This window comes from Tympanuchus pallidicinctus, unplaced genomic scaffold, assembly GCF_026119805.1.
Source record: "Tympanuchus pallidicinctus isolate F22 unplaced genomic scaffold, pur_lepc_1.0 scaffold12, whole genome shotgun sequence".
NCBI lineage: Eukaryota > Metazoa > Chordata > Aves > Galliformes > Phasianidae > Tympanuchus > Tympanuchus pallidicinctus.
In genome coordinates this window covers 14,583,722-14,607,152 of record NW_026294637.1, presented here as the reverse complement: position 1 = coordinate 14,607,152, position 23,431 = coordinate 14,583,722, and the positions used below count along the sequence as shown (strand labels likewise).

General features: G+C 42.6%; 2 protein-coding genes across 4 annotated transcripts in view; one reads left to right on the top strand and one right to left on the bottom strand.

Moving 5' to 3' along the window:
• The window catches only part of MTMR10 (myotubularin related protein 10), a 37,254-nt gene extending 32,861 nt beyond the window's left edge, over window positions 1-4,393 (top strand). The window contains exon 16 of the mRNA XM_052672291.1: window positions 137-4,393. Within this exon, the coding sequence (XP_052528251.1) occupies window positions 137-736 (600 nt within the window). The 3' untranslated portion in view covers window positions 737-4,393. The remainder of the gene's footprint in view (window positions 1-136) is intronic.
• On the bottom strand, window positions 2,844-22,984 carry FAN1 (FANCD2 and FANCI associated nuclease 1). Of its 3 annotated transcripts, none has more exons than XM_052672288.1 (14): window positions 21,559-22,984; window positions 17,836-17,976; window positions 16,628-16,823; window positions 15,305-15,538; window positions 14,675-14,806; window positions 13,512-13,620; window positions 12,738-12,857; window positions 11,749-11,913; window positions 9,172-9,343; window positions 8,829-8,932; window positions 7,490-7,684; window positions 7,023-7,151; window positions 5,208-5,351; window positions 2,844-4,481 (listed from the first exon to the last, which is right to left on the bottom strand). In XM_052672288.1, exons 1-13 carry the CDS (start codon window positions 22,841-22,843, stop codon window positions 5,214-5,216), a joined length of 3,120 nt encoding a protein of 1,039 aa, XP_052528248.1. In that variant the 5' UTR covers window positions 22,844-22,984; the 3' UTR covers window positions 2,844-4,481; window positions 5,208-5,213. The 3 variants fall into 3 exon arrangements, with proteins under 3 accessions (XP_052528248.1, XP_052528249.1, XP_052528247.1); XM_052672289.1 differs by having other exon boundaries at window positions 2,844-4,476; XM_052672287.1 differs by lacking the exon at window positions 2,844-4,481 and having other exon boundaries at window positions 5,029-5,351.
• Between the last annotated feature and the right edge of the window lie 447 nt (window positions 22,985-23,431).

The following is a 23,431-nucleotide window of genomic DNA, read 5'->3' as shown; positions in this document are numbered from 1 at the left end:
GCCGTGCAGTGGCTCCTAAGTGCAGAACTGTTTGAAGGTCACATCGTTTAGCTGGTTAATACCTGCAATTGCTCAGGGAAATCTGCTGTTGCAGTGAGGGTAAAGCTGGAAAATGACCAGTATTTATTCTCTGCAGAAAAACTACAGCTCGACACTGCGAGGTGTCCCCCCAGCATTGAAAAATGGCATCATCAGTGAGCAGGAGTTCCTTCCAAGAAGAAACTCTCTGATACTGAAACTGAAACCAGACTTCTTACAGCAAACAGAGAGTCAGAGTAACAGTATGGAACAGTACTTCAGAGACTGGTTTGCAAAGCCTGTTGATTTGCACGGCGTAATTCTGCCCCATATCTCTGGAACACAAATAAAACTCTGGAAACTGTGTTACTTCCGCTGGGTTCCTGAGGCCCAGATTAATCACGGTGGCTTCATTGCTGCTTTCCATAAAGTCTCTTTGCTGGCAGATGAAATAGACATGTTAAACCGGAGCCTTCGACAGTGCAAAAGCAACTCTCCTTTGCAAGGTAACTGCTCAGACCTGGATCAAGGCAGGATGTACTTCCGAGCAAATGGCTTAAACGACACCTCTGGGGCCCCAGACTTTCTCTCCTCCTCTTTCCCATTTTCACCTGTAGGGAACCTGTGCAGACGGAGCATTCTGGGAACGCCTTTAAGCAAATTCTTGAGTGGTGCCAAAATCTGGCTATCCACTGAGACGCTTGCGAATGAAGACTAAGATGATGTGATGGCCTGTAGATCCAGGGAGGCTATAGCATATTGTTTTGTCTTTTCTAATTTAACACTGCTAAAGGCAGCCTTGAAAGCTGTAATAATTTTTATATACAAACATTACGTAAGTTTTGCACAAATATTTAAAAGCAAAGCGAGTCAGGCTTCAAATCGCACAATTTTGTCCTCAGTAGTTCTCATCCATGTCTTGTCTGGTTTCTGGTCCCTACTTCTTTCTGTGTTTGGGGGGTTCGACTCTTTATATGAGATGGAGCATTTCTAATGAACGCCGATGCTAACTGCTGGTTTGGTGTGGTTGTTAATGAGGGTTGTTTGAAATACCTGTTTTCCCAGATAGCTTGTGTTCACTCGGTAACGACTGAACTCTGAGCACAAACTCTTCCCTCAGATTTACTTTCCAGGCAGAAAACGTGTGTACACAGATACTGATGTCCTGTGACTGGATCACCTTTCATATGTGTTAATGTAGTGTGCATCCATGGAGGAGGTGTTCCTTTTCCTTTCTCCCCAAAATGCATCCATTAGCAATCAGATTTTTGCTCTTTGTCATGAGCTTGCCGTTAGGCTATAGGAATCAACTTCAGGACAATGCACTGTTAACCTTAAACCATTTACTGTACATAGATAATGTAGTAGCTTTAGAAGTGCCTTTAAACAGGAGGAAAAAGTAGCAACATTTACTCTAATGCAGCTACCTGCTCCCCCCCCCTTTTTTTTTTTTTTTACAGCAGATTGTTAAGGTAAGTTATGGTTCCTTCCTCTGCCTTCCCCTTTCCTTTTGTGGAAATAAGAGAAGGCTATAGCTCAGGAGACAATAGGTTGTTCCTCCCAAAGGTTAAGCTCATTTTTTTTTTAAGTCTTATGAGAGCCTCTCCTTTTCTCAGCACCTCTGATATTCAGCACTATCATGCACAGATCCCTCTCACACCCAGTTCCAGGCTGCGGCACACTTCAGCCCTGACACTTTTTGGAACAGAGGCTGGGCTGTGAGAGGCCGCATCTGTGAGGGGTGCTGATGCTCCTCTTGAGCAGGGCTGGGCAAAGAGTGATCAGCAGTGCCTTCTTTTTTACCTACTGGTAGCCCCCGTGGACAATGCAGTGGACAAGCACAGCTCTTAAACCTTTGCCTTGTCACTCTCTGCTGGATGCTGCATGAAACAAACAAGAGATGGGGGTGGGAGGGCAGTGCAGTGCATCATTATCTGAAGTGAAGGCATGGGTGGAGGACAAGAGAATACTTCTGTGGAATACATTCTCTTAACAGTGAGTCTTATAGTACCTGATCTCTGTAAAATGCAAAAGCTATTAAAGCAATGCTGAGCCTTACTGACCAGGCTGATCAAGCTGTTCCCAGTTAGTAGGAAAAAAAAAGTTTTAGATCATATGCAGCCTGTAGAGCGTTTAAAAAAAAAAAACAAACAAACAGGGAGGGGAGCAGGGAGATTTGGAGTTATTTCTGTGTAAAACCAAACTGGTCTTCTCTGCAGCCTAAATCAAAGTAACAAGGGTTTTGGATGTCTATGATGGCTCAAGTATTTATTTAACAGAGTGGCCTTACAGGTGCCAGCACAGTGCTAGCTGAGCCTGCTGCACACAGGACCCCATTTTCACCAGGCTACAAATGACGTGAAGTGCAAAGCTGCGAGGAGCAGTGGCACACTGTGTTCTCACACTGCGTGGTTTGCCAGGGACGAGTGGGCTCGTTTTAAAGGTGAGCTGAGGTGTGGGAGGAAAAGGAAAAATAAACTTCCTTTTTTAACTAACCAGCACTTCTCCCCACCCTGTGTGTGGGGCAGGTGGGGGCTTATGACATCATATCAGATTGCTTCTGCTCAGCTCCCTGTGAGGGAAAAAATGTGCATTCACCTCAGTTGCCTAATTATGCTGCAAGACAGTCTGAGCATGTTATATGTTCCCCAAACAAGCTGTTTTTAATTGCAAGCTTGCTGGAGCAGTCAGCCAACTGATTCATTACTCAAGTGACTCTTATTTTGCTTTTGTAATGGTTTTTTTGAACTAGCTTACTGTTTTCCCTGGCCTGATACTTGATGTAAAGACCTCAACCCATGTGCGTGGGGGTATTTTGGTACCAGTTTTTCCTCTTTTTTCTTTTTCTCCTTAAATTACAATTAGAACTATGGTGTCTTTTTTTTTTTTTTTGTCCTTAAAGGTGTAACTTATTTGGCTTAAAAGAACCTAAAATGTATTAAAAAAAAATAATTACTCAAACAGGGAGCTGGTAGAATGCAACACACAGTATTTAGGCCCATGCCTGTTGGGGAAAAATGGGTGCTATGTTTAAACATTGAGGTTGACTGTAATGAGACTTAAGAAATTTTTACCTTTCAGTTCAGCGGTGGGTACAGATGCTGCAGATGGTCTTTGTAGTCTATATGTGTATGTATATGTATATAGATATACATATAACTATACATATATAATAGGGGAGGGGATGTTAAAAAATAACAGACTTGTTTAATAAGCAGTTAGCAGGAGAGTTAGGCAGGCAGAGGCTGAGAAGGAGACGAGCACAGGGACATCCCCACCTTGCATGGAAAGGACGGAGGGAGGAGAGGAGCCTGTCTGCTGCCTTGTGGTTGCAGACTGAGAGTGCCTGTGACTGTTGGTTCTTCCCTTTGAGTAAGTTCTACAGCTTTTTTTTTTTTTTTTTTCCTTTCTTTAAATTTGCTTTTGAAACACAGGTACTAAGAGCTAATTTCAGAATCTTCTCCACTCTACACAGTTGCCTTAACATCAGCAGGGACTGCTCTGAACATTTCTAATAGCTTTCAGAAGCAGTTTTGGTGTGCAAGTACTTAACTTCTGTGTACAAAATCAACATACAAGTGTGTATATGAATGTGTGTGTGTGTATATGTATACACGTTCTCAAATTACTATTTCTGTTCACCATTTTAAAACAAAACTGTTGATGGCATTTGGTTGTTTCAAGAGTAGAAAAGCTACAGAGAAACTCCTATTTTTGTCTGTTTCTTGTAAAAGAAAAGTGCACTATTTTGGCTGGTACCAGCTGTTATAATCATTATTTTTTGTAACTACACTGTAAACCTTGCAGGGGGTGAAACACAAATTGCAGGTTGGTAAGATTTAAGTGTACCTGTGGTGTCACTGATTACTGCTAGGTAGAGGTCACTGTGGTAGGACAACATTATTCCCCGTTTTTACTGCCAAAAATCAAAGAAATTCCTTTCATTCCAGAAACTCATTGAAAAGTGTGTTACATGTAAACCCAGGCCTGCACCTGTGTGTGTGTGTGTGCACATGCTGGCAATACCACTCCGCTATTAACTGCCTTGCACGCGGATTGAAGATGTAGCAAGTGGGTCAAAGGTTCTGGCTTACACTCAGATGGAAAGAAACGTTAAAACCAAAAATTTCTAACATTTGCAGCCTCCAGTGGAAGAGACAGAAATCTGTACCTCAAGTGGCTCTAGGCAGTAGGGTTCTAATGCTGTTGCTGTGATGGTGTAGAGTTTGCTATTTCAATTGAAACTAAAACCCTTGTGCCTGATAATGATTTACTGAGTAAAGTAGCAGTGCCAGGAAGATTATAACATCCTGATGCTGACTTGTGAATGTGAAGTAAATTAGACTAAATAAAATTCATACCTTTCCAGAGTGAATTTCAGGTGCTTTTCTTTCACTTCCTCCAACAACAAAACAGGGGGGGCTACTTGGCTTTTTTTCTCCAAGAAAAGCAGGGATGCTGTGCTGAAGAAAGATGACTGATTAAGAGGAAAAAAAAGGTGTGCAGCTGATCTTAATTTCTCACTATATTCTATTATTAAAGCATTTGCTGTTTGCATGGTAAGCAGAATGCCTGGTGGCACTTCTCAACTCCTGTCTACTACCCAAACCATCCTGGCCCATTTTTGTAGGTAACACAGCTATTTCAGACAGGAGTTATTGAGCAAATGATCCTATCACTCAGTAAGATACAGCAGCAAACTGAAACAATTATAAACATGTTTTATGCCTCAAGCAATGCGACCAATGCCTGGCTCTGTATTTTACATGAAAAATACAATGAAAAATTGAAATAGATGATACAGTGTGGAGACAGTTATAAAACCATGCTGGTCCTGGAAAGGAGCTAAAGGGAAAGTAATGAACGCAATGTGGGAATCACCAGGCTTTGCTGCCCACATTGTTCATGATAGAGAATGTTCTCAATGGTACAAAAAGCACCTGCAGCTGTTTGTCCAGACTGGACAGAGGCCCTCAATTACCCTTCACAGAATCAGTTATGAAATGTGTATAGAAGAAAATGCTTTATTCTACTGAACACAAGTGACAGTTTTCTCAGACTATTCTTCAGAATGTTTTGTGCACTAAGAAGCCAGAATTCAGAAGAAAACACTTAGAAGAAGCAGTAACGGTAGTGTATGGCCCACCACATCCTTAGAAACAACCAAGTTACCCATGTGGTTAAGACACCTTCTGTCAACTGAGCCGTTTACTTTTAGCTCCAACTGCTTGTACGTGACAGACTTCTACAGCAGCCCCCAGCTTCTTCAGCTCGCTCAGCCAGATCATCTGCTTGTGGGACAGGCGATCGTTGGGGCCTTTCACTTCTACGAGCTACAAAGAAATGGGGATGATGAGTTGTGTGTATGTATGTGTGAAAGAAATGAAAAACAGTTCATTTCATAGGCTCTTTCCTTTATGGCTATTTGCAACAAAAATAATACAGACTGAACACAATGGAAGACCAGTAGGTGCTAAATGGTTAATATCCCTAAAAAAGCTTGACTAAAAGAGACTGGAATTTAATATAGTAATTATCCACCCAACTACAGTCAGAGGAACTGGTCCTAAGTGATTAAAAACTGGTCCCTTACCAACCTTAACTGCCACTCATCGCCAGTATCACTGTTCCAGCTTCAACAGACTGCAACATAAAGTACAGCAGCTGCTTCAGAGAACTTCTGTTATTCACAGAATCACAGAATCACCCGGGTTGGAAGGGACCTCAAGGATCATGTAGTTCCAACCCCCCTGCCTAGCAGGGCCACCAAACACACACATTCAGATCAGGTTGCCCAGGACCCCGTCCAACCTGGCCTTGATCACGTCCAAGGACGGGGCATCCACAACCTCCCTGGGCAGCCCGTTCCAGGGCCTAACCGCTCTCCTTGTGAAGAACTTCCCCCTAACATCCAACCTAAATCTTCCCTCCTTCAACTTGGATCCATTTCCCCTCGTCCTGCTGTTGGTCAGCCCTTCTGAAGAGTTTACTCCCCTCCTGGCTGTAGGTTCCCTTCAGGTATTGATAGGCTGCAATGAGGTCACCCCGCAGCCTTCTTTTCTCCAGGCTGAACAAGCCCAACTCCCTCAGCCTGTCCTCATAGGGGAGGTGCTCCAGCCCCCTGATCATCTTAGTCGCCCTCCTCTGGACCCTTTCCAAGATCTCTATGTCTTTCTTGTACTGAGGGCTCCACACCTGGACACAGTACTCCAGATGGGGCCTCACAAGAGCCGAGTAGAGAGGGACAATCACCTCCCTGTCCCTGCTGACCACCCCTCTCCTGATGGAGCCCAGGATCCCATTTGCCTTTCGAGCTGCCAGAGCGCACTGCTGGCTCATGTTCAGTCTCTCGTCCATCAGGACCCCCCAGGTCCTTCTCTGCCGAGCTGCTCTCAAGGCCCACTCCTCCCAGCCTGTACAGGTGCCTGGGGTTCTTCCGGCCCAAATGCAAAACCTTGCACTTTGCCGTGTTGAACCTCATTAGGTTCACTCATTAGGTTATTCAGCTGTGCTTTTTAAAGGCATAACAAGATGCTCCAGCTAAGGCACCCAACAGTCTTCCAGCACTATTCCTCCACAACACAAGATGCAAACCATGACTGTTTACTCCATCTGTTTTGTAACAGAGTTCTGTAGTTGTCCTATGTATTTTTGAGTGGTGACTTTTACACCCCTTGTGAACAGCAGTGAGAATCTGTATGGCCAATTGAATAACAGTTGCTTTACTGTAATTTTCACCTAAAGGACCTATTCTGCAACACTACCTAGCCATCTCCTGCTGGTGTTTATTACATCCATTAAAGCAACACCAAAAGATGTAATAAAACATCAGGTAAACAATCAATGACCATTTGCCATACAGCTGCTTATTAGAGGAGCAGCAGGTTTAGCTCCACCACAACAGGAAAATACAGTTTATATAGACTGACAAGTGGAAGTTGTTATATCTAAAAGGTAGGATCTACTGAGCACCACTGCCATCATCTATCTGTCTCTCAGTGTACCTTGAAGTGATTACTGTGAGTACTCCACACCACCAGATCAGGAAGCCCCCCTCTGCAGTGGCGCAGATCTTTGGAAAGTCGCCTAAAAACACCACTCAGAAACGTTCCTCCGAGGCAAGAGACAAGGCTCTGTAAGAGAAGTCACACAGTTGACCATTTCACTTTACTGTACAACCACTTCTCAATTCCCACAAGAATATTTGATGGCCAATTAAATACAGACATTTTCCCTCTGTGTTCCTAATGATTGTTGTAGGAAAAGTGACCATTTCTGTAAAGGGTAACAGCACTTCTTAGCATTAGTGAAAACTGTGCTGAAGTCCGCACTCAGTTCCCCCCTCACCATCAAAGAGGAAGGAATTTGTTTTCTTAGTGCCTCAGGTCAACCTTACTAATTTTCTGAGCATTCTGAAGCTGTGTGGGAGCTTAATAAAACAGAGCGCCCATCCTGGACAAGAATTGTTTACCTGAACCTGCTGGAGAGAACTAAAAAGTCCCCAGCTAACCAGTGCTGCTGCTTTTCCCTCCTGCGTGGTCCAGATGTCAGCAATCAAGTTTGCCAGAGTCTCCAAAGAAGCTCCCTGAAGCTGCTGGAGCCTGGCCTCAATGGCATCCCTCCTGTTCTCATAGAAGCAGTCCGTGTACAAATCCAGGGGGAACATCTGCATGAGAAGGTAAACACAGTGCTGAGGATCTGCTGGCAAAGCAGCAACTCCAAGAATGACAATGCCCTACTTCATACTGTTCTTCATCTGAACTACCACTTCGTTTACAGACAGTGTAATTCACATGCATCCACCTCAATTTAATAGGGAAAAAATTGTATATTACAACAAACAGTTGATGACAGTGCAGCAAACACTGGCCCCATCTCAGCCCATGCTGTTGTGGTGGTGTTTGGTTTTTTTTTGAACTCTAGTCAGAAATCCCATTAATACATAGAAAATAAAGAGCTTGTGCTCAGCTAACTCCCAGTTGGGATTTGGAATCATGATCAAGGCTGCTGTGAGCCTGCAAATTCCCTTATGTCCCACCTCAACCTTCCAAAGACCAATCAGTTTGGTCTGCTTACCCCGCAAACAGTACTTAACCCCATACAGACTTGGTCATACACAAACAGAAAGCAACTTGAAAAAGACGTTTTAAGGAACACAGGTCAACCCAAATCAAAAAACAAGTTGCGTTTCCGCTTTGAGAGACTCACGCAGCCATAGGCTTGAGTTTAATCCTACTGGCCTAATAAAAACCATCAGTTTGCTACATTTTCACATCACTTCAGCTCCAGCTCCCCCACTTACAAAGAGATATTTCCAGTGCCCGCTAATTAGATACGAAAGGAGATGATAGGTAAGGCAGGGCAGGGCAGATGGAGGTGGGCACTCACAAATCTGAAACCTGAAGTTAAAGGAAAATGCATTCTCCTTTAAAAGTAATTGAAGAAAATATATTGAAAATGTATTTTTAATGGAACGTGTCGTCTTCAAACATGAACTATAAAATGGAATACAAGTTCTACCACTGGTTATAAAGAACACTTCAACCAGTGAGATCAGATACAGGACAGCTGCATGTCACCCAATGAATTCCACCCCATCTGACAGTCAGTGCAGGCTCACATGGCACTCTGCCACTGAGAAGCCCTTCAGCAACGAGCCCCACACAACAGCACACAACAAGTACTGCCAAGCCTTGTCTGAAAAGTCCCTCAGAATGAAATGTGAATACAGTCCAGAATGAGAGTGCTAACACTGCTACAGAGCCTACAACAATATGGCTGAAGGAACTAACACAGCCTTTCAAAAATACCTGATAGGAATTTCTGAAGACATCAGGTATGCCATCCATGAAAATGATATCCCACATTAGAATACCATACAGTGTAATAAACGTTGAACCCTCTCCATGAATACCTGAAGAGCAAAATTTAAAAAGACAAGTATTTCAATCACAAAAATGGAAACATTATTAACTTCTACAACAATTTCATATGAAGTTCACAGACCAGAAAGGTCAGCAGGAAAACACAGAGAACATTTTGAGGAAGGAACACAATCAGACAAAAAACATGTCTAATTAATTACCTAAATTGCTTAGTAAATTGGTTCTTTGCTCCCATAGTTATCTTACTGTAAAAAAGAGTTACTGTTACCCTGATCAAAACCATTCTGTCTGTAATGAGTTAATGCAAGCTCCTCAACTGAGCACATGACTGTGGATACACTGCAGTCTTTGCTTCCTTCTTCTTCATCACTGATATCCTCCATTAGAAACACAGATTTTCCCAATCCTGTTTGAGGACACATCTTTCCCTTGATTGTAACCTGAAAATATTAAACCAATTCGTTACTTTCCAGCATCACAAATTTTCTCTCTCTCTCTCTTTTTTTTTTTTAAACCAGAACTAGATTGGCTTTTGGAAGGAACTACATAAAATATTTAACTGGTTATTCCCCAAAAGCCATTCCATTCAAAGCAAATCAGCTTTTATAAACTGGCAAATTTTTAAGAAAAAAAAAAAAGAAATTCTCCCAAAATGCTGAACTGTTGCTGTTTCCATCTGCAAAACCAGGAAGAAAGAATATGGACAACAACAAATTCTGGCCTGAGATGAGCAGGGCTATAGGGAGGTATGCTGAGGGAGAAAGGTGCTCTGCTCTGACTGTCTGGACACAGATCACAGAATCACAAGGTTGGAAAGGCCCTACAAGATCATCTAAGTCCAACCGCCCTCCCATTACCAACCCATATCTCATAGCTCCACATCCAGACGCCTCTTGAAAGCTGCCAGGGACAGCGACTCCACCACCTCCCTGGGCAGCCATTCCACTTTCTGAGACAAAAAGCTTTTCCTCACGTCCATCCTAAACCTCCTCTGGTACAACTTGTGACCATTTCCTCTGATCCTGTTTGTTGCCTGGGAGAAGAGGCCAAACCCCTCCTCAACACAACCTCCCTTCAGGAAGTTGCAGAACACCATGAGGTCTCCCCTGAGCCTCCTCTTCTCCAGACTGAACAATCCCAGCTCCCTCAGCTGCTCCTCGTAGACCTGTGCTCCAGACCCCTCACCACTTTGTTTCCCTTCTCTGGACACGCTCCAGGGCCTCTTTCTTGAAGTGAGGGGCCCAAAACTGAACACAGTACTTGAGGTGCGGCCTCACCAGTGCTGAATACAGGGGGATGCTCACCTCCCTGCTCCTGCTGGCCACAGTATTTCTAATGCAGGCCAGGATGCTGTTGGCCCTCTTGGCCACCTGGGCACACTGGTGGCTCATGTTCAGCCGAGCATCAACCAACACCCACAGGTTCCTTTCTTCTTCACAGTCATCCAGCCCCTCATCCCCAAGCCTAGAGTGCTGCATGGGGTTGTTGTGGCTACAGAGCAGGACTCAGCACTTGGCCTTGTTGAACCTCATTCCATTCACCTCAGCCTAGTGATCCAGCTTATCTAAATCTCTTTGAAGAGCCTCCCTACCCTCAGGCAGATCGACACTACCTCCCAGCTTGGTGTCATCTGCAAACTTACTGAGGGTGCACTCAATCCCCTGATTTAGGTAATCAATAGATATTAAACAAGATGGGTCCCAGTACCAACCCCTGGGGGACACCACTTGTAACAGGTTGCCAGCTGGACTTAACTCCACTGACCACTACCCTCTGGGCACGGCCCTCTAGCCAGCTCCTTACCCAAAGAAGGGTATACTTATCCAGGTCACGGGCAGCCAGCTTCCCCAGGAGAATACTGTGAGAGACAATGCCAAAGGCTTTGCTGAAGAGTCCAGGTAGACTACATCAACAGCCTTTCCCTTGTTTACCAGTTTAGTCACCCAGTCATAGAAAGAGATGAGGTTGGTCAAGCACAACCTGCCTTTCATGAACCTGTGCTGGCTGGGCCTGATCCCCTGGACATCACCTATGCACATGTCATGTGATGGCACCCAAGATGATTTGCTCCATAACTTTCCCTGGTACTGAGGTCAGGCTGACAGGCCTGTAATTCCTCAGATCCTCCTTATGGCCCTTCTTGTGGATGAAAGTTATGTTGGCAAGCCTCCAATCCTCTGGGACCTCTCCAGTTAACCAGGAGTGCTGGTAGATGGCCAAGAGCAGCTCGGTAATTGGCCCTGCCAGCTCCCTCAGCATGCTAGGATGAAGCCTGTGCAGTCCCATGGACTTGTGACAGTCCAGATGGAGGAGCAGCTCTCTGTCTCCACCTGAGTCACTGGGTGTATTCTGTGTAGCATCCCAGACTTCCAGATCAGGGTGTGAAGTGCCCTGATTTCTTTGCAACAGTAAAGAAAAGAAATGCTCCAATAGGATGAAAGTCTATTATATAGCATAGCTGCATTGTGTATATTAGTGAAAAATAAACCCTTGCATTTTCTTGTGCCATTAACCTTATGCTAGCAACATCCAATAACTTTTTCTCAAATACAGAATGCCTGAACACATAAGCAGTAATACCCAGACTTCTTGCTCAGACTCTGACTTCCATGAGAGAAGTTCTGAGGGTGTTAGTGGTAAATTCTTGGGGTTTATATCTGTAAGATTTGTACAAAAGTATTTTGTACATTTTTTTTTTCAGAAACACATTTATATTCACTTTCCTAGAGCATGAGTAAGCCGCTGGTGAACAGCTCATGCTGACAGCCTCCCAAATCACTTCTTGTCAGAACAGTAAAGGCTTATGGAGTTGGGTGTTTCAGAAGTACCCGGTATCTTTACTCACGTGTGTCACATCCTCCACAGTTATGCCTGGCAAATCATGAAAAAGGCATCTGAGCTGCCTGCAGCTTGGTGAGTCTCTGATGCGCACAGCCCGCAGGTAGAGAGCGAGACGGTGCCCCGTCCGCACAAACGGGTCAGCTAGTCCATTCCTAATGCAGTCAACGGCCTGGTAAAGAGCCACATAACAAGCACTAACTTAGAAAGACTAACACACATCTGTCTGTCCTTACCAAGCCCGAAGGACTAACTGATTCAGGGAGAATACAAATATGAAAACCCAGCATGTAAGATAGGGACAGGTTTCGTAAGTCTGTAATAAAGTTTTATCATCTTATTTTGCATCGGAAGGCCTCTATATTCAAACTCTGGGTGTGCTGAGAAGGAATTATTCTCCTATCAATGTAAGACTGAGTAAGTTCAAATTCTAAGTAAGTGACCAGAAAAAAAACTTAACACTTGAGCAAATCAGTTTAACACTTTTAAGCCAGTTTCTTCACAGTACTTAATATGGAAACTGAAGGACCAGATCAGCTGTGCAAGAATGCAGACATGGAACACATTTTAGACAAATGCACAACTGCACCGAAGATAATCCAGGACTAAGTTGGAAATTTTAAAAATGTACTCACATTATGATTCTGATTTACTCATCTGTGACTTGGGAAAGGCATTTTGTCCTAACGTATAAATGAGGAGCCAAGACTAACTCTTCTTCTATACAATTTCCAATTTGAAATTTGGAAAAGCCTGATGTGAAGTTACAAGATGCAGAAGAGACAATGCAGAAACTAGACAACTTATGGCAGTATTTCCTTATAACAATTTCATAATCTAATGCAACAGAAAACACGGAGAAACTGGGATTTCTAACATCTGTATTTTCAGAAGAGCCCACCCAGCTATGCCTTTCACAAAACAATATAGTTTTTAAATGTTTCCACCCAGCACCTGCAGTGCTTGCAGTCATACAGCACTCAGCTGGAAAGTTACCTGCGGGGTGTTTTTCAAGTGCTGATGTAAATTCAGAGCGAGGCGATCCCACCACCGCCCCCTGCTGTCGGTACAATACACGTCCTGAGCCAAAAGCGCCCGCAGCTCCTGCACTGCTGCCTGCAGCAACGGAAGCGGGTGTTCATTAGCAAAGTTAGAAAACCAAGCTGAAGTTCCATTATATAATCATTTTTCTTTCTAATTGGGTACTATAAAAACTTAGAACAATTCAAAAAATATTTTTACTTCTGCACCCGAGTATTCAGTTGCCTGGGTATAATTTAGGAACTCTATTTCTATGCAAACATGTAAGTTAGCCAACCCAAGTAAAATAGGCAAAGCCTTTTTTTGAGTAATCTGTTTTGCTCTATCAAATAAATCAGAGGCCTTTGGAGAACTTGATACCTCAGGTGAAGAGGCCAGAGATTCCACAAAAGACTTCTCTCCCAAGATTTTTCATTTTTAAAGGTAATAACCAAACTAGTGAAACACATGTGCCCTCAAATAAAGAAGTAATGTCTCAGAAACAGCACTACAGCACACTGCACATGGGAAATCTCTAAAGCATAAGCATACATAAAAGCAATTTTTAAAATCTGGGTTTCTTCTAATAGCTTCTACAGCAGCAAAAAGAGACACCGTATACTTGAAAGTAACGTTAAGAGAAGTGTAGGAAGCTATGGCAAACATCACCGCTTGCCATCCACATCAGAAATACAAACCAATGTATAATGCTACATTCAAAACGCTTTGCTGTTCATTTCACCACTTTACCTCATACATGTGAAGTCTCTGCAAAATTTCAACACCTTGAGAAAGTATCCTTGTGTATTTCCAGCCAACTGTGAAATGTCGCAGATACTCGGGTAGAACTCTGTGATTGCTGAAAGGTGAGAGGAGCTCAGGAGACCAATTTTAATTCATCTTAAAACACTCTTACGAAAATAAGAACTAAAGCATTCAAAACATGAAATGTCTTATGTATGAACCGAGTATCACAGGTACAAAGTCAAGAACCCAAATGTAAGCTAGGTAGGGCCAGTAAGCTGCATTTGTGTCACATTTTTTGATCCCAGAGAAGAGGAATCATTAATTAACAACTTCTGCATGAGATCCAAAATAATAAGCTATTACATCATGCTTCCTTACTGCCATCTTGTTCTCTAAAGTCAGAAGGATCACCTCAGAAACTCAGCTGAACAAAAGGGAAAGGCTGTAACAAGGACTTCCTCTGTGCAGGCACCTCTATGTTCCAAGAAATTACTGAGTTATTTGAATACTTTACAGAATTTCACACTGCCATAGTGTGAAACAGAACAGACCTCCACATCACTCTCTATGAATACCAGCTTAAATCAGTTGCATTGACAATGAATACATCAAATTTAACGCTTTAACTTTCTGTGCATCATTAAGCCAGAAATCAAAATAATTAAAACAGTAACTAATGAAAGATACCTCAAAAGTAGTCCACATTACTTCAGTTCTCAGATCTTTAGTTATGTTTCCTGAATGACACACGCTTGGAAGTTTCGACAGATGAATAACCCAGTATGTTTTCCCATAACCTTTGCAACATTCTTTTGTTCACAGTGAATTTTCAACTCTGCTGATTGTTACTGGCCTAAAAGCCATAAAACCAAACTATGACAAGGGAAAAATAAGGCTCTTGTTCTCCCACACTGGCATGTAGAACAGAAATGTCTGAGTGCCTTATCCATGCTACCGATTCATTCCCAAGGCTTCAGGAAAAAAACAAAGCCTTTTCATTTATAGCACTTTAAAGCTAAACAAACAGCAGGAAGTTCAGAGCTTTCAAGAACATTCAAGCTCCTTAATTTTATTAGGCTTGAATGAGTTTAACAGCCTCCCTTCAAACAAAAATTAAGACAATGCACCTAACAGTCACATATGAACAGCAGTTTCCAGTTTACTACCTCAAAGAGGGGTGATCTTTCAGACTGTTCCAGGTTTCTTTTGCACACACATACAGGTGATGAGCTTCTTCCCAGTTCCCATTTACCATTGCAGTGGCTATATCGTTTGACAGGTGAGCAGCATTTGCATACCTAAGGGAACAAAAACATAATTACTGCTTTAGAATCAAGAAGCATTTATAAATAAAATAGATCAGTTCCTTCATACAATACTTTCTAAAAATTCCCTTCCAGTCTCCAAAGCTTCTGAATCATGCAGTCAACTTTATTCTTAATCTTGTACAATCAGCAGAGATGCAGATGTTACATTTTGAAGTATTTATAAAACCGGGGAACATATTTTTAGTTTTGTTCAGGATTTTTTCTAATATTCACCACAGCAATGTCAGACACAACTTTCACCAGCAGATGACCATTAAACAAATTAATATTCTATTCTGGTTCAGTGTACAAGCTATTGTGAATTACAAGTCTAACATAGACACAGAAAAGCATCTTAGATCACTGCAAAAGTGCAATTCTACTTATTCACATCTGCAGTTCTACAAAAGTATCTTATCTGCCTACATATACTGTAGTAAGGCTTCTGTAGAAGAAAACAGACTTCCAAATTGCCAAAGCTCCCCCTACCTGATAAGATCTTCTCTGTCCTGGAAGACTTGTGTTTTCCTATTCACAGCATAACTGGGGAACACCATACGTCCCATGTTTACCATCAGAACTGTGAAGAGCTGCCCTTGACCAGCACTGCCAGCTTCTTCATCCTCCACTGATTCAGACAGGGAAAATAGCAGCAGGATTCGAGAAAAGAGAGCTCGAGGGCCTTTACATATTCTGACTGATCTTCCAGCCAGATCCTTTGCCCTGGAAGAACAAGTGAAGTGATTATACAAATCATCTTCCCCCATCACTAATAAATATTTGAATATTCAAATGCATTATGAGAATTGTTTTATTCTCACACAATCTAATGTTTAACCTCTACTTTCAAAGAATATCCTGAGCCAGAAGGGACCCACAAGTCCAACAAATCCTGGCTCCACACAGGACCAGCCAAAATTCAAACCCTATGCCTGAGAGCTGTGTCCAAACACTCCTGGAACTCCAGGAGCTTAGGGCTGTGACCACTGCCCTGGGAAGCCTGCTCCGTGCATAACCACTCTTGCAACTTTTCCCCCCAAAAGCCCCTTGAGAAACAACACAGAATCCACAACCTAAAGTGAAAATGCTTTAACTAAAAAAAAAAAAAAAAAGCACAAGGACCAAACCCCAGGAAGAACAGAATTGGAACTAACTGCCCTTTGAGGGCAACCACTCCTGTTGCTACACCAAGTGTTGCCAACGTGCATCAAGATGTGGTTAGCTGTTAGGGCAGCATTTAAAGATCACAATTTTAGATCCTGTGGTTTAGAATCTTCATACAGTCATTTCATACAAGATAAGATTTCTGTTCACAGGGCAGCACAGATTTATACAAGACTTCCTCTAACCTTAGAGAGCAACTAGTATTTTAGCTGTTGACTACAGAGGAAGGCAGTACCTTCCCAAAGCTGATACAATTAAGCAAGTAACTAACAGCCTTTTTTTCTTGGAGAAGGGTAGGGGACATTTTTAGAATCTGAGTTTACCAAGTTCTTTTCCATTTCCTGAACACATTTTTTCTTAACCTTCCTTCATATAGTTTAAGTAAACAAAAAAAAAAAGGGATAATAGTGCCCAGAGCAGAAAAGCACGACGCTGTTTTAAAAGGGGTCTGATTCTTCCCCTTCTTTTTGATCCAGAAATTATAAGTCAGTAAACTGTGAATCAATATTTAACACTGCCTTTTTTAAATTATTATTATATTTGAATTTACTGAACTCTCATCAAAAGGCATGTTGATTTAGTTCTTCAAAAGATAACATGCATTTGCTTGCAAATCTTAACTGCAGATTTAAACAGCTTAAGAGGTACCTTTTTAAAATAACAGTCCCAATACCAGCCTGATTCCTGCTAAAGATGGAACGTTGCTTTGCCAACCTCAGGAAATCATCCACAAGTTGTTGTTTCTGACCATTTGGATTTGGCAAGTGAAAGATCTTTGCTAAAGATTTTAGTTCAGGGGCAGAAAGCAAATCCAAACCTTCACACAGGTCTTCCAGCTCAGATTCTAGAAATAAAACAATCCACATACGTTTGTTATGTGTTATACATGCACACTCAAGCAACAGTTCAAAGTATAGCACATTGATATAACCCAATTTAATGATTTAGATTCTTCAAAAATATATTACTGATGCTACCCAGTCCAGCTTGAACTTCATTATTTTCAAAGGTCCAGTATGAAGGAATGGAATAATCAGAAAAAATCCCTCGGTAAAGCAAAGCAAACACAAGGAAATTTTGCTAGGTCACAAAATCTGCTGTTCAGAAAGAGCCTCAGTCTTCCTGATGATTGAAACCGTTTGCTCAGTGCAAAAAACAAACGGACTGCCAGGGAGAAGCATGAGCAGGGCTGCTCCACAGGGAGCAGTCAGCCAGGAATCAAGGGTGATCACAGCATGGGCAGTGCCTTCACCATCTCCCTGTGCAGCCCCACCATTATTGAGAGAATGGGAGGATCAAAAGTCCTGGTAACAGTCTCTACTGGCAGCCCCACGAAAGACTTGACGATGGTTCATCTAAAAGACGAGCCAGACATTGGGTTAGAAACAAGCCTACAGTTTAAGTCTGAGTCCCATCCACAGTAAATGGCTGTAGGTGAGACTGGAAACAAACAACTGAAGCACTGGTTAGAGGTCCACCCAGCAAACCATGACAGAGATGAAGACAGGTACGCCTGTATGACAGCTCCTGGCACTACTGAGAGATACCAGCTGGAGCTCCTGGACCAACGTGCAGATGATGCACAGCTCAGGGTCTAAGATGAGGCTGATGAGGGCAAGTAAGGCCTACAGGTGCATCAGTGACACTAACATTTATTCACCTCTCCCTATTATCTCCTATGCACTGTTTTCATTATTAATGCAATATAACATGGGGCTCATGGACCCAAAACCTTTAGTTATTGTGCTCTTCTAATTCTCATGGGAAGGACAAACACGTAGAGCATTAAATGCTAACGTGCCACAACTCCATATTTTACTTATAATACTTTGAATACTTACCAATGCAGGCCATACCTGTTTGCAAAAATCTGGCTTCAACCAGTTCTTCAATTATTGGTGACAAATCCTTAGCTATCTCTTCATACTCAATTTTGTTCACTTTTAACCAGTTCAGCTTACGTTGAAAAAGTCTCACATATAACTTCTGCCCACCAACTGCAAATTGTAGTTGAAACAAGGAAGCAAAACAAGAAAATTAAATTCTAGAACCTGACGCTATGCATACCTCACCTACAAAAAGAACTTAGATGCAGATGTCCTCTAAAACACATTTTAAACCTGCCTGCACCCTTAAGACAAACTTGGTAAGATAACAGTAATTATCACAAAGTATTTGATAGGTAATGAACATTGCCACAATGTATTTTGGCAATGCTTAGGCTTTAAGGAATGGTTTATTTTCTAGGAAAAGGCAATTCCATTTTTCAAGCTGTGTGATATTAAATAGATCTTTTGCTTTCTTTAACACTCACTCAATGACTAACCATCTGATGGTGGAGGAACAAAAGAAGTTGTGGAGTGATTTCAGAATCACACAATACATCTCAGTGTATCTGTCTTCAGACTCTTATCTTTACCAAAGGTACATAAGCTTTACTAGTACATCAACTGAAGGAGTAAAAAAAAACAACAAAAAAACCCCACAAAACCAACCACCAAAATACTCTTTGATGTTTTATCAGGGAAGATTTCATTTAAAGCAACTTTAAAAAATACTCTGAATTTACTAACTATGCTGAAATTCAACCAAATAAAAACTTACAACATCTTAGCAGAAAAAAGCCTAGGCACTGTTGTTACCTTCAGCACCCTTTTAAATACCTACCTCACTTGTCACCCCTCATCGATTTGCTTATTCCTGTCTGCTGCTGCTGAACTGAAACTGATCCTTAATAAAAACAGACACTGAAACACTACCAGACATAGATACGTTTAAGAAATAAGAATTGATTTTTACATGCTTATTTAACTGTTCTCTTGTCCTCACGCAGACTTCTTCAGCCTTTTTGTTAATAGAATGTTTCCAGGCTCAGTTCACTGAGATAACTACATTCAGACACCTCAGCTTGTTATTTTCTCTGTAAGGTTATCTCCCCATTTTTCAAATCTGGAAGAAAAGAGTTGAGTAACACACTGACATCCTTTCTCCACCATGGAATCTGACCTAAATCAGCCTGTGGGAAATTTTCAGGAAAGGCATGTGAAGACTGTTTTCTTTCTAAAGGATTTGAATAACAAATACAAAATAAAAATGAATAACAAATAACAATTTAAAAAGTGTATGCACTTTTTCTTGTTATGATAACCAAGAAGCAACGCTTGCTTGGGTAGAAACTATGAATGTGGAACAAACATCCCATCTACCTGAACTATTCATTCTGTCCAAGGTTTCTTGAAGGTAAAAAGTGTTCCATCACTTGTCCAGAATTCATTCTCTATTGACTTAATGCTTTCCAACCACATTTCTTGTGCTGCTGGCTCACCATCCCTTGCCGAGTGGCCTTTCCTGACTCCTGATAAATAAAGTCCTATGTTATCACCTCATCTTTCTTAAGATAGTCTCAATTTATGTCAGCATTTTAAGTGCTCAGTGTTACTGCATTTCATTATTACAATACAATCTAAAATAATTTGATTGTAAGGAAGCAATCACTGTAGAAATGCCTAAGTGCAGAGGTCTACTTCCTCCCCTGAAGTTTCTTCACCCTTTCTTAACAATCATCTCTTTACATGGTTGGAGTTAACTCAGCTGACTTGTCCACTAGGGCAGATGAAATAACACTAATATGGTCTTCCAGCTGCTTTAATGTAAGACCAGAAGACCTTTTCTGCAGGCTGCCTGACCACAGCTTAAGTGCTCCATAAAGAAACAGATGTGTTTACTTTTTTTTTTTTGAATAAAGGAACTGAGACTACTCATCAGGGCTCTATTTTTCCTAAAAAGCATGAACAAACATGTCTCCATTTTTGTCACCCAGCACTCTGTACTAAAACTTTGTAACATCATATGCACTAACCCAACATCACACTGCTATTCTCCACATCTACAAAAGGCATTAGCAGTAACTTTGTTGAAAGCCTCCCACTGGGCTTGGAAAAATTTCACATAGTTGTTAGTCATAAGTTACGGCCTTGATACTCTCTTTTCTAACGTCCTGTGGTGTCAATCTACAGTGTTGTTAGGACTTTCTAGAAACAAACATTGAAGAACACAGAGCTCTAAATAATTAAGATAGTTTTCTTCCAATCTGCAGTAAGACAGAACACGGAGAAACAGCTGGTCTAAAGACAGTATGCTAGTGCAGGAAAAAAGGAATAGGATAGAATTGCTCAGCTTGGAAAAGACCTTAAAGATCATTGAGTCCAACCACAACCTAACCATACTACTCCAGCTCTAACAATCCTCTGCTAAGTCATGTCCCTGAGCACCACATCCAAACAGTTTTTGAACACACCCAGGGATGGTGACTCGACATCCTTGGGGAGCCTATTCCAATGCTCACCAACCCTTTCTGTGAATAAGTTTTTCCTGATATCTAACCTAAATATAATCTCTAGAGAGGAAAAAGAGCAAGATGCGTGTCAGTTTTGAAATACTAGTCTTCTTCAGTGTGACACACTCCACAGACTACTAGCTAAACCAAGCTGACCTAACACAACACATCGCTAAGTGCAGAATGCTTTCCAACTGATTTTCTACCAGCAGATACGCACGTAACATTTTGGCAGTTCTGCACGTTCAGCTCAGATGCACACAGCTCATAAGAGCATAAGCATACAAATATTTTGTCAGGTATCTGTGTGTTACCACAGTAGCTGACGGCAACATGGACAGCTAGGGCTGCAATACTCTAAGGTGAGTATTCTTCTAGTTAATGCAAACTTATTTCTATTTTGATGCCCCGAGTTAGCAGAAATACTGCTAAATCCATTCTTAATTACAACTTATGACAAATTAAAAGCATACATGTAAATTTGGAGGGATAGTTTTAACTCGGGTTAAATTCCGCCTTTTTTACAGTAAAACCTTCTGTGTAGGATTCAAGCAACATTTAAATGGTGGGTTTAAATCTCAAATATTATGGCTAATGAGAGTTAAAAGCACCATGAGACTTGCAAGAAAATGACTGGTAATTAGCAGTTAGCATTCATAATAATAACTGGAATAACTATGTATTCAAACCAAGCATAAAAATCACCTGGAAATGCGCAGAACCAGAGCTCAGAAACACACCATTTCAGAACTACTTTTTTCAAGGTCTGTGTGTATAGCACAGACCTCTTTGTAACCACATTTTGCAGAATTTCCATGTGTATTATTCATAAAAACTTCAGTGTTTCACTACAAAAGAAACCAAAAAAGCAAAACACAGTGCTAACTGATAACTATTCCTGTGAATTGAAGTTAAATGCTGAAGTAAGTTGACTGAAGATTCTATTAAAAAAAGGTATTTTGCAAGTTAAGCTACAGAAATATGCACAATCATATATACATGCTTTAAATTCTCTCCTTACTTCACCCATCTCTTCCCTGTTTATTATTACAGTCCATTAAAGCAGCATTTGGTAAGTTTACCTGCAGGAAGCTTCTGGAGGGACGTGTCTCCTGAGAAAAAGGACTTTCTTCCATTAAGTTTAACAGGCTGAATTGCCTGTTGGCACAGTGCTCTTCACTCAAAACTATGAAACAGTTCTCTCTACAAAAGACAGTGTGATAATATAAAAACAGACAGATACCTGATAATTGGCAGAATTGAGTAATAACGTTCATATCTTGCTCATCAAAGAGTCTCAGATCATCTTCATTCTCCAACACTGCTCGCAACACCATTAAAAAGTTTCGGAGGTAATATGGGTGACTAGGAGAGCTAATCTCATTTATTTTATTTAAAATATCACCAACGGAATTTTGAGAATCCTCCTTTTCCACAGTTTCTGCTAAGTTATGATTAAACTCATAATTAAAGTCTTCAAGAACTTCCACAGGAAGTACCTGTTCATCACTGTCATTAAAGCAGCTTTGCGTACCACAGTCCACTTCCATCTCTGAAGACGGAACATGCTGAGCACGAGGCTGTGCCTCAACCTCTGAACTGCTGACCAGCCCTGCTGAGGTACCAACAGCCAGAGGTGTTTGAGAATTACTGGGACTGAGCACCACGCCTTTAGATCTACTTCCCGCTCTGGGGTTCCTTGCACCAAACAGCACTCCATCAGCCGGTAACGATACCTGAACATCTGTAACATCTCCCTTATTATATTCGTCTATTTCAGTCTGAAATTCAAACTCTTCCAAGGGACTTTGCTCCTGGTGCACTCTCTGAACAAGCTCGTTTTCTTTCTGAGAACTACTCCCAGCACAGATGTCATCAGCACTGCCATCCAGTGCTGCAGCACTGCCACACATGCTGTGAGCAGCTGGAGGCGAGGAGTCCATCTCCTTATACACGATCTGTTTTCCCTTCTGGATGCGACGTCTTCTGGACAGTTTAGATGACAAGCTTCCCAAAGAAACGACTTTAACCGTTTGCTCCAGGGGCTCAGTGTAAGCATCACCGGCTGGACCCCGACTGCTAAAATAAGGACTAACGTGCTGCACTGCCCTGCCTTCTGTTTTCAGCACTCTGCTTTGGGAAGGACTTGTCCTCAGATGCGAGGGCTCCGAGCAATACGGGCTGGAATTACCGCTCACAGGTGTGCCTGGCAGACTCTGTGTGGTGCCGAGCGCCGCACCCCCATCACCACCCGCAGCAGCAGCACCCAGCCCGGCACAGCCGCTTCGACACAGCCGGTCCATGTGCTGGTTTATCCCGTACCTCGGCACCAGCTGCCCACACACGGGACAGCTAACTTTAGCAGGAGGCGCGTTGTTGAACAACGAAATAATAGAGCAGGACTGCGGAGGTATAGAGGGCGTTCCTTTATCTTTCGCTTTCCTCGCCGCTTCTTTCTTTGTCTTCTTTGCACTCGGTGACAAAGCGATCTGGGCTTTTCTCCTTCCTGAAGACCTGGATTCGGACATGATGGAACTTCAGAACCTTCCCGCGGCATTGGCGACTACTGCCTTTGCACAACCCATCCGGCCCGCAGCACTCCCCGCACTCCTCCGGCGCCCTCACGGCCCCGCCGAGCCCGCCCACAGCCCCGGCGCCGCGCTCAAGCTCCGCATCGCCACCTGAGGCCCAACGGCCGCCCGCGCCCAGGCCCGGAGCCGCCCGCCGGCAGGTCGTGCAGCGCAGCGCCGAGCAGAGCGGACGGCAGGCACGGGCAGCCGAGCGCGGAGCGGCAGCGCGAAAGGCACGGCCCGCAGCCGGGAAATCCCGGCGGGGCTACGGCTGAACAACGCCCGCGAGAGCTCTGAGCGAGTCACGTGGGGCTTACGCTTCCCAGCACTGCCGAAATAGCTCTACCTTGGTCAAAACGCCGTAAGAACAATTGTGGGTGCTGCCTTAAAAGCAGCTATGGCCTCCCTGCTTCACATTCCTCCCTCCTCAGAGAGTAGTCTGCTCCTGGAGGAGTCCACCTGCGACTGTGCAGGAGCAGCACAGCTGAGGCAGAGTTAAGATGAATACAGCAAATAACCTGTGTTAAAAAGAGCTATGTTACTATA